The sequence below is a fragment of the Alexandromys fortis genome, unplaced genomic scaffold, assembly GCF_014885135.2.
Source record: "Alexandromys fortis isolate MF-2015 unplaced genomic scaffold, M_Fortis_MF-2015_v1.1 scaffold_17, whole genome shotgun sequence".
NCBI classification, from domain to species: domain Eukaryota; kingdom Metazoa; phylum Chordata; class Mammalia; order Rodentia; family Cricetidae; genus Alexandromys; species Alexandromys fortis.
Window position 1 is genome coordinate 594,866 of NW_026067896.1, and position 11,594 is coordinate 606,459.

An 11,594-nucleotide genomic window follows, 5' to 3' on the forward strand; every position below is an offset into this window, starting at 1 on the left:
TTTCTGTCCAGTGTCCTCTGTGTCTGGCTGCTCCACCTATGCCTCCTGACTAACTAAAGCCTTGTAGCTTTTTATTAAATAAACAAGAAGGTGCCTGGGCAAAGACACTTCTCCACAGTATACGAAAAGATTACTCCACAACACAACTGTCCTACATAAAAGTATAGACATTCATTATGGATAGATCTACACTGGCACACAAGCAAGACTAGAGAAAAAGAAGGATCTAGAGGCTCCCAGCACAGCTCAGCTTTCCAGTCACCTCTAAACTCTCCACAAAATACCACTTCCTCCTGAACACAATACATATTTTCCTTAGTGACTAAGCTTTGATTATATTGTAATGTGTCTTTTAGGATAGAACTGGGAGAGTGTGAAGACCTAGTTCAAATCTGAAGAACCCATATAAAAGCTGGACATGTAGCTTACCTTTGTAATCCCAATGGTCCTTCAGCAAGATGAAAGTTGGAGACAGGATAATCTCTGAACCTCAAGTGTCAACTAACCTGTCATATGCAGCAGAAAACAGTAACAAAATGAAAGGCAAGGACCAACTCCTGCATGCCTGAATACAAAGACAGACATTTGTAGTAGTATAATGTTACACTATATTTATCTCCTATTGTTCATCTTACAGCTTCTTGTGACCTTGACACTTTAGAATGCCAAAACTGTAAAATGCTCACTTTGGCTTAGACTGTCCTTTCAAGCCCTGGATTTGATTGCCCCAGGGGCATTTTGTGGGGAGCTAAATTGACATCATCCCTAAAATAATTAGATTTACATGTCTTAAAGTAATTTCATTGCTGTTTGAAATCCAATATAGCTTAATTTTTGTAAACTGAATAGCTCTGATCCTATTGAAGCCCCTTAATATAATATGTTATCTCTTTTTATTTGAGCCTTCTTGCTTCTTGTAACTGTAGCGGAGCTTCACAAGATTATATAATTGGAATGGGCTTACCAATTACCTAACCCTTGTCTCCAGTTCTAAATGCTACCAATCCTGCAGTACTTTTAAAAAAGAAAGAAAAGAAAAGAAAAGAAAAGAAAAGAAAAGCTGTTGTTTCTCTTCTTCTCTCACACCCACTTAGCTCCCCATTTACATCACGATATCCCTTTTACCCAGAAGCCAAGGAAGGAACATGGGAAAGTCTGAGGACAGCTTGGGATCCATAATGAGTCCCAGCCCAGCTTAGGTTATGGTATGAGACTCACTATCAAAACAAACAAATAGAAACTTATTCTTTAATTCCATGGCAACACACCTTTTATCACTCACCTGACTTCAGCAGGGGTTCTTAAATATTTTCCTTTAAGTGCCTTTTTCTGTTCTTCTATAGCCACACTTCTTCCTTGTAGATATTATTAAACTGTTGGTAGAAACATCCTCCTATAAAAGCTGGGTCTCTTTCCCCTCTAGCATAAACATAGTAATAGGTGCTGGGTTTTCTAAACTCTGTCAGCTCAGCCATGTGAGGTAAGAAACACTCCTCAGGAATTTTTTGATTCTGCCTTGTGACTGGTTGCATTTTACTCTAAACCACCCAGCCTCCAATGCCATAATCAGACATCCAGCAATGGCTGACAACATTAGGACTCCAACCCAGGCCTTTCCACAGCACTGCCAAAACCCTGCCGAGTTGTCTGCCTCGTAGATGGGAATCAGGTCACGATAGCACAAGTGTGTAAGACTTTCCACTCAATTAATTCCTATGACCCTGGTTGCCAACAAAACAGGAGGTGGTTATTTAGAGATGGAGGAAGAAAAGAGAGTTTAGTGGTCACAATGGCTGAAAACTACTTTCCAGTATGTAAGGGTTTATATCTTTATTTGTGACCAGAAATCAAAAATCTGTCCATCTGAACATAATTGCTCAAATCCACAGTACTCGTGAAGCTTTCGTTGTAAAGGCCACCCTGGAAAGAATCATTAGCGTCTTCTCAGGTCCAATTATTCCCTGTGTGTTCTTTCTTGCAATTCACTCTGTCAGGGGAAAAAGGCACAAGAATGAAAGAAAACCCTTTTAATCATGTTTTCTTAGTAAGTGTGGAGAATGTCAGGTCAGCATGTAGACCTCAGTTACATCTGCTCAGGTAGTAAAAAGCTGCATTGACATTGGACCATGAAGGAAAGGTGACCTATAAATCTGCATGATCCAAGCAGGAAACAATCAATTAGGACTGATGCATAATCATGAGAAGAAAGGACAATATTACTTTGTGTTAGAAAACAAGAAAGACAAAGTCAAAGAGACAGGATGTTTGGTTTATAGCCGTATTACCAAGACACACAGACCTATAAAACTATCATAGAGATGGTGAGAGACTGATCAGGGAAGAAATAATGGGTATTCAGGAGTGGGTAGTTGTTGAGGAAATGCCAACTTTTATATTCTCAGAGGCACATAAGCACATATAAATACACATATATGTGTATATGCAGGTGTATTAATTCATTTTTTCTAAATCCGTTTGACCCATAGAGCACCAACCACTACATACATGCTGCAAAAGGCATGGAGGAGGGGGTTGGTGTGAAAAAAAAATAGTAAATGGATCAATAAGTATAAGTATGTTTTACAGTAAGGTGACTATTGGTAGCAATTCTATAGATCCTAAAAGCCAGGAGAAAGGATATTGGATGTTTCATCATGAAAAATGAAAAATGACAGATTATAGACTTGCTTAGATTAAACTGATTTAAATATCACATGCAGTTGTGATGTTGAAACATCTCATTGCACTCTATGATTATATGTAATTTTTTTGTTGGTGTATCAGTGTTAAAAGATTAGTTTTAAAATGCTGTTAAAATGATTCAGAGTAAAGGACATCTTTAGTGACCAGAGGTAAGGGTGGACTTCAGGTGGCTGAGAAATCCCAGGATAATAGGCAGCTGTGGCCAATATGAGACCCAGACTCACCCTTTCCTGCTTTCGAGAGCAGACGAGATGAGGTGTTTGGGGTGGCATGGCCACAGTGGACATCCACTTTCTGACAAATGGTCGCAGGCTATCTGAGCCTACTTTGTGAATGTATTTCTCCTCCATTGTCCAATATATCCCCAGCTCAAATTTCCACCCACTTATCATAAAGATCAAGATAGGCATGGGGGGGAAGGGCAGCAAGCAGACCGAGTTACACCAGTCAAATTCCCACAGAGGAAAAGGCTGATATTTTTAAGGCAGTGAGAGTAGGTACACAGTAAGGATTTTAAATCAGAGAAACCCAAGTTTGACTCTGTTTTAAATAAATGTTTTCATATATTTTATTGACCTACCATGGTTTCCCCTCCCTTCTCTCCTCCCATTCCCTTCACCTACCTCCCTTTTTACTATCCCCCACCCCACCTCCGCATCCACTCCTCCTCCATCTCCACCTACCTCCCTTCTTACTATCCCCCACCCCACCTCCGCACCCACTCCTCCTCCATCTCCACTCAGAAAGAGTCAGGCCTCCCAGGGGAGTCAGCAAAGCACGACTCATTAAACTGAGGCAGAACCAAGCTCCTCCCCCTGCGTCAAGGTTGGGTGAGGCAACCCAGCATGGAGATGGGGCTCCCAAAAGCCAGCGTAAGTGGAAAACTCCTCCACTGCTGGTAAAAGAGCAAAACTGCACGGCCTCTTTGGAAATTGGTATGGCCGTTTCTAAGAAAATTGGGAATCAATCTACCACAAGAACCAGCATTACCAATCTTGGGCATATACCCAAAGGATGATCAATCATACCACAAGGAGACTTGCTTAACTATGTTTATAGCAGAGTTATTTGTAATAGCCAGAACCTGGAAACAACCAAGTTTGACTCCTTTCTCTCTGTTTAGATAAGTATGATGTCTATCTTCCATCTGTTGCTGTTATTGGTTGCATGTGGTGTCCTTGAGAGAATTTAATGAAATAATGCCCAAAGAGCTCCAGGCACACAAGAAGCACTGGGCAAATGGTGACAGTAATCCTTGTTACTTCGCCATAGGATGTCTCCATAACCATCGTCACGTGGTACTAGTTAGTCTCACTAGTGCTCTTAGTTCCAGTCCTAACACTGTCATGAAGTTCTTCAACTTTATGGGAGATGGCTCAGTCCACACAGTTCAGCCACCCAGCAACCAGGTCACCAAGAGCATCAGTGCTGACCTCAACTACATGCTCAGAATTGTCACACGTTTTCCAAAGCCTGGACATTCCACAGACTTAATGGTACACCTGGAAACTTTTAGTATAAGCTTGGAGGTTCTTGAGTAGGTGGAAAGTTAATAAACTCAAATTGTAATACTTTTAATGAAGTTTGGACTCAGGGTCTCTTTCTTTCCTACTCTAGCCTATTCTTTGTTTTCTTTTTCTTTTTCTTCCCCTATGAGCTGTTTTCTCTTCTGAGCAGCTATGGGTTAGGAAGCTATTAATTAACTACTCCCAATTCTAATTTTCAGAAAGATTTAATAGGGATTAAACTGCCTCCTTGAAAAGAGAGATTAAATAACTGCAAATTCTATGAATTGACTTTCTAATAGTTTTGGCAATAATGTTTTTTCACATGATAATGTGACTGAAAAAAATAATAATTTTAATTAAATTTTAAATGTATTTTTAGTGTTTTATGGATCCTAAGGAGACTGTTTCCTTGTAGGGAATATATTAAGAACGCAACATTCTTCTCTAACCCCATAATTATTATGATCCGGGGAAGCCTGTGATGCATTCCATTGCAATTAAATCGTGGGCCCCAGACTGTTTGAGATTTGTTTACGGAGGAGAAATAGATTTTCCACAGCTGCTTGCCTGTGTGTGCAGCCTTCTCATGGCACCACCACAGCGTCATGTGTTCGATAAAATAACACAGTTGAACTTCAGAGCTCGACTGAAGTCCTCATAACATACATTGTTTAACTTTTGTTCATGAGATCCCTTCAATTACGTATGTATGAGAGATGACACACAAGCAGGTGCTGTGAATCTTTGTGTATTTGCACACCCGTATCTTTAGGAATTAGCAAGGATTTACTCTTGTTCTGACAGCCTGCACAAACCACGGTCATTACCACTCTGTCCCTGTGGGGACCAGTTTGGGCCAGAGTGGGTGTCTCCAAGAGTCACCTACTCGGCATCACCTAAACGCACAGCTGGAAAATACTTTCTGTGAGATGAGTGTCCACAAAAAAGACTCAGAAGGACGGAAAAGGTGTAAGAGGGGGAAAAAAGAAATCACTCAAATCAGGGTCAAGGCAATGTCACATAGAACAGATTTCATGGTCCAACTATGTCATCACTATGAATAATCACTAGAACTTTGATTGATTAAATTAGGATTTTAAATTCTCCAAGTGGCATTTAATTGCTCCTGATGCTGTGGGTACGTTGGAGCTTCTGTGGTTATATAACGGCCATAATAAAGGCTTAATTGAGTGCCTACTAACCCTCAACAGCATCTTGAAGGTTAGCTATCATTACCCTGAACTTGATAGAATGGTTTTGCAGGAGGCTGTCAAAGTCACCCAGTTATTAAGCAGAAGAGTCTGAATTTGAAGCCAGGCTTCTCTTCCTCTGTTCTCTCAGCTATATCTCCCTTCTCTTAGGCTGACATACTTACATCCCAAATCTCCCTTAAAAATACTTTCCAACAGTGAAAGGTCTCAGAATGTTGTAGCTTGTTTCCAGGGAGGAACAGCGCTCCTTAGAGCAAACTCCTTCTAGCAGCTTTCCATTTCTGAAGAGCATTTGATGATTCCCTGTTCAGAGCTCATACGTCTGTCAAAAGATACCATACAATTACCCCTAGGGATAGCTAGCATTCACCCACCTTTCTCTGAAATTGAAATGCAGGAGCTCCCTCGGTGCTGGTCCGTTAGATCGGTGGCTGTCACTGATAAAGTGTCTCCTTGGAATTGCATAGACAAAGCTCCAGGGCTGCCAATGGGACTGCTCACAGCTCCTGTGGATACAGCATGCCTGGTGGTGATAGGCAAGTTTCTGAGTTGTTTTTATTTTGGATAATGTCCCTGGGAACTTAAGATGATGCAGGAGTAAATGACTTCCTTAAGTCACAGACTCTAAAGTGAGGCAGCCAAACATCGCCCATCTGGCAGTCAGAGTCCTTCAGTCAGAGACACAAAGGGACTTTTGGAAGTCAGCAAGGGACATCACAGTTTGTCTTGCCAAGAATTACCATTTAGTCATGCTCCCCACTACACTCCAGCAAGCTCCTCTCCTTTGTAATCTCTGGAGTCACCTACTAGTTTTGGGGGGTGTCTACCTGAGATGACGCTGCAGTTGCCCAACTGTCCTGGGTAATTAGACGCATGAGTCTCTACACTTGTGGACCACACCAGCCCATTTTCAGGACCTATCATTGCCAGTTGCCCATTTTATCCATTACTAACCCAATTACAACTCACGTCACACAAATCAGACTGTATTCTGTGCACCTGGAATCCCTGTGTATACTGCTCTCTATTGGTATCATAAGTACTTGTGCGAGATGTCCTCCTGCATCCCTCCACATTCCTCTTATCTTTCCCTAACCTGCAGTGAGTCCTGGGTGAACTGTCGTGGGCTGTGCTAATAAATCCCTTTGCCCTCTGATGTATTGTTGGGTTTGGCCCAGGGGAACCCAGAAGAGTTTTGGGAAGCATGAGTTAGAGACTGATGCCCAGGCTTCCCAATAACCACAGCTCCTCTCTGTCTTCCCTAGGACTCACTCTTAATACCTTCCTATTCCCTCCCTCCTCTTTTAGGCCTCAGGTTAGCAATGACTCACCATGATGGCTAGCCCTGGCTTGTTTCATCTGTTACTTATTTAACCCTAATCATTCTTTATAAGTAACCTCTCCTGTAAATTCTCCAAGTTGCCTTGTTGTAAGTACCTTATTTTCCTACAAGGGTTGATACATCATCCTCCAGACCAAACTTGCTCTTAAAATTAGCTACCATTCATGCAATATATTTATCCATCTTGTATTTGGTGCTGTGTTGTAGGCATTGGTGACAGAGTGGGTATCAAAATAGAGGATCTGACTCGGGGGAGCTTAAAATAGCTCATGGAGAAGGTGTAAATACAGTTATAAGAAAGAGTAGGGGTGATGAGGACAGTGAGGACAGCACCCAGCACAGGAACCCCGTCATCCAGTGACATCCTAGCTGCTGGTGTAACTCACAAGCACATCCCCCCCTACTGTAGAATAACTTTGGGGATGTTAGAAATTAAGTTCCTCTTACGTTTATATCAGTCTTTAGCTTTAGCCTACTGCCTAGAACAGTCTGGGGATGCAAACATTTCTTCCGTTAATTTGGACAGAACTTTCAGAACATTGATCAGCCTCAACCCTAGCCTGCTCACTCACTACAGGTTTTATGTTATCAGGCTGGAGGATGGTAAGACTGCATGCTTTCTGAGCTCCTAGAAGAACAGATAGCATGCTTTACTGGTCCAGAGAGAAAGTCACTGCACAGAAAAGAACATCACTTGCTTGGTGAAGGGTTTGGTAGCCCCTGTCGGTTAGCACACACTGATGCTTGTCAATAGGCATAGGAGCCATTCATTGTTGGCATGTGGATGAGTTCTTTCTTTGTTTCTCATTCCTCACAAGCCTGCATTGCATTTACTAGAACCATGGTTAAATTTGGTATGGGAAACCTCAGCTTCATTTCAGAGCAAGGGGCTTAGGAAAAGAGGTAGAATAGATCTTTCATTGAAGTTTTTAAAACTTAGACCCTCATGAACAAAATCAGTCCTAGGCAATGGAGGCCTCAGGTACAGTTGTAACAGCCACCTTATGGGCAGGACGCCAAAGGGTGCTGTCAATGTGGTTATCCTAGGTTCATAATCATTTCTTTCCTCCACATAGTGATTGATTAAAACAATCATTATGTGAAGGTCATATAAGGAAATTTATACCAGTAAGAAACACAAAATGAGACTCAGCAATGGTAAGATGGTACCCAGTCTTTACCTGCCCATCCCTTAGAGTGTGAGTTCTCAGGACCGGTGTGAGACATTTAACCTTCAGGAGCTTGCGTAACATAAGGCACCAACTTTATCGTCATTAAATAAATATGTGACAGAACAGAAATAAAGTAATTAGTTTTCAGACTAGAGAGTGGGTGGGGCAGTAGAGGAGGGAACAAGAGGAGGGAAGAAAATTAACCCCGAAAGGGACGAGAGAAAGTGAGAGAGAGAAAGAAACTTAGAAAGCACAAGGAACAGATAGCTAAAATTCAGGTGGTAGAAGCAAATGGAATTGACAGGCTAGATTTTGAAAACTTTCGTTAGAGAAAACACTAAGAATGTAAGGACAGGGGAAATAAAATGATGGGGGAAGGCAGGCAGTGTAGTGTTCTGCATAAAGATGAAGCTGGGTCACCTTAAATATAGGAGAGGGGGTATTAAGTATGGGAGAAATGCAAATCATAACTCAGTAACCATGAAAGACATTGGATTATTACTTAACATTTTTCTTATAAAGAAAATATAAAGACTTGCATATTGCTACACATGAAAAGGACAACCACAAATCAATAAAAGTTCAATCTACCAGAAAGATAGAATTCTGAATTCATGTATTCCTCAAACCTTAACTTTGAAATATATTTTTTTTAAAAAAAGACATTTCTAAAGATATGGAATAGCTATGAAATAGGAAACACATTAAAAATAATAAATGGACATTTTTGTCTATAACTCCCCAGATGCATAACAAGTCAATAAAGACTTAAAAGTTTGAAGAACACAATTAATGCACCAGACCTGGGGACATGCCCAGCAGACTGGACATGCATCCTTTATAAGCAGTGCACATGGAACATTTGTGAAAGTAGACCTGGTAGTAGGCCATGAAGCAAATCACAACAAAATTCAAAGAATTTACACCCTATAGCCCACATTATAAGATAGCTATATTAGAAACTAATTGTAAAATTATATAACAAAACCCATATATTCAATCTCATTAGCAACTTGAAAAATTAAAAAAGTGACACTCACCAGAATAGCAAAAATGTTTTGACAATACCAGATGTTGAAGAAATATGAATCAAAAGCAATGCTCACTTACTGACCATGGCCATGTAAATTAAAAAGAAAACATTTTGGAATTTAATAATAAAACTAACCACACATGCTCTGAAACACATTCATTCCAGTCCAACATTTCAACTCTTTAGAACATTGATAATAGCATGTGCTTACAGGAACCTGGGAAGGAAAAGGGATAAATTAATACAATGCAATAGTATACAAAAAGCTTTAAAAGGAGTATATTACAGCAATGCATATTAATAGTTAAATTTCACATGCATTTGAGTGAAAAGACACGATGCACAATATATTCAGAATATAGAGTTTTGACCATGTTGATTGAGTATGTGTGTGTGTGTCTATGATAAAACTACAGAAAAAAAAAACAAAATGTGATCAGTACATGAGCAAAAGAGGTCTGTGACTCCTCGGGGGGTAGAACAGAGAGCTACAATGAGAAGAAGGGTGTAAACATGACCTCCTCGAGTACTAGAAAGTGCTTTCTTGGGCTGAATGATAGCATGTCCTCTTCATAACCTCACCTTCGTCTTGCATATATAGGCTCTCTGCAGTGTTCTCTGTATATCATACATTGCACAATAAAACAATCAGTCCGACTTCCAGATGCTTCCGAGCTGCAACTAGACCTCCACAAGACTGTCCAAGTAGGGGTCAAAGAATGAATTAGATAGGATTTTTCTCCAGACTTTGATTTGAGGCTGAAACCGGGGTTTTTTGTTCCTTGCAGCTCTAATTTCTCATCTACTCTTAATGTAGTGTTAGCTCCCTGTTCCCAAGCCATTTGTCAGAAAAGTTAAGGGATTCCTAGAACTCTCCCACAATCTGACACATAAATCTTAGTGGCCAGAGTAATGTGGTGTAGCTATTTCTTCCTTCAAGATAGCCTTGGGGAGCAATTACTTTGCCACTTCAGTTAGCAGGGGGAGTGGAGTAAAAGGATGTGAGGGCAAGAATGGTTTCTGAACAGCTACTCAGCAATGCTTGTCTAAATACCGCACTCAGAATTCTCCCTCTTCCCCCCAGGAGCCAGTCTGCGAGATGACTTATACAAATATTTCTCCTTCCATCATTCCCACGGAGACACCATGACTGTCATGGATCCAAAGCAGATGAACGTTGCTGCTGCTGTCTGGGCTGTTGTAGCTTACGTTGTTGCAGACATGGAGGAGATGCTGCCCAGGTCCTGAGGAGAACAAGAAGAAAGGCCCTTGTCCTCGTTAGTTGGGGATCCTGGCTTTGTGTCTTCAAGATACCTATCTTCACAAAACAGTGTTATACACTTAATCCACAGGGCACAGCTTTCTCCATCCCTTCTGTTAATCACCTTTTCTTGATTCTTTCTTACCTGTTTCTAGAATAAGGCATGATCCTCACTACTCATAGATTCAACACACTGTGGGGAATCACAATTAAGTCATTTCTTTATACCACTTTGAAAATAAACAAATCTGTTTAAAGCCTCTGATTGTGCATATTCATTTATAGACATTAAGTTAAATGTAATGAGACCAATTTTGTGGTTTAGATTATGGCAAAGAGTAAGAGAATTACAGAATCGTAATATTTGAATTGACTACATGAAGAGATTTGACTGTCTAGTTTGTGCATTTTATATTGCACATTTTAATGAAAAATAGAAATTTCAAATTGGTTTTAAAAAAGAAAGAAATATATCTGCACTTAGAAAACAACTCTGAATACTCTAGGACCTTCTAAAGATGGGCACAGGAAGCTGTCACTGAGTGAATGATATTGCCGTTTAACATGTATGTTTTGTATCCTTCAGTTTCTCAGAAGACATGTTTCACAGTCAGTTTACTGAGGTTGAGCTCCAGATAGACCAAATAACATTCACAAAATTCCCAGAGGAAAAACTCACTCTCAGCTGCTCTGTAGACAATGCTGCTGTTCTTCATTATACAAAATCTAGTATTGAAGTATTCACTAAAGAATTACAAAACACAGCAGGGTACGATGGTGCACACTGAAAATTCTAACATATGAGAGGGTAAGGTAAAAGTATCAAGAGTTTGAGACCAGCCTGGATCTCATCAAAACATTTGTCTCAAAATCAAATAGAAGAAAGAAAGGTAAAACAACAACAACAAAAAAAACCTTACCAAGCACACAAAAAACTTACTATCAACAATAAACTGGAAAGTTTAACATATAATCAATATGTTGAGAATTAAAAAAGATAGAACACACATAGAACAGAAGTGAAACGCACCAAAAGGATAGAATAGAAACGAAAGTATTAAAATTAAAAAAAATACAATGTCAGAGGCTTTGTGGATTTTTGTTGTTTTGTTTTGTTTACCCTAAACACAGTCATTGCTCAACAGCAGACAGACTGAACAAGGCCAGGGAAAGTATCAATGAACTTAAATATAGATCAATAAGAATGACTTAAACTGAAAAAGTAAAATAGTAAAGATAAACAAATCACAAAATGGAACATCTAAGAACTGTGGCATCATCTCAAAAGGTTTACTAGACTGTAATGTAACTAAACCATCAGAAGGAGAAGTAGAGCATCCTCTTATTAATGGTCATAAAGGATT

General features: G+C 40.0%; 1 protein-coding gene across 2 annotated transcripts in view; it reads left to right on the plus strand.

Moving 5' to 3' along the window:
- The window catches only part of Cpq (carboxypeptidase Q), a 331,662-nt gene extending 321,170 nt beyond the window's left edge, over nucleotides 1-10,492 (plus strand). For both annotated transcript variants that reach the window (XM_050162425.1, XM_050162417.1), the window contains one exon: nucleotides 10,054-10,492. In XM_050162425.1, coding sequence (XP_050018382.1) covers nucleotides 10,054-10,217 — 164 coding nt within the window. In that variant the 3' untranslated portion in view covers nucleotides 10,218-10,492. The remainder of the gene's footprint in view (nucleotides 1-10,053) is intronic.
- Nucleotides 10,493-11,594: the final 1,102 nt, after the last annotated feature.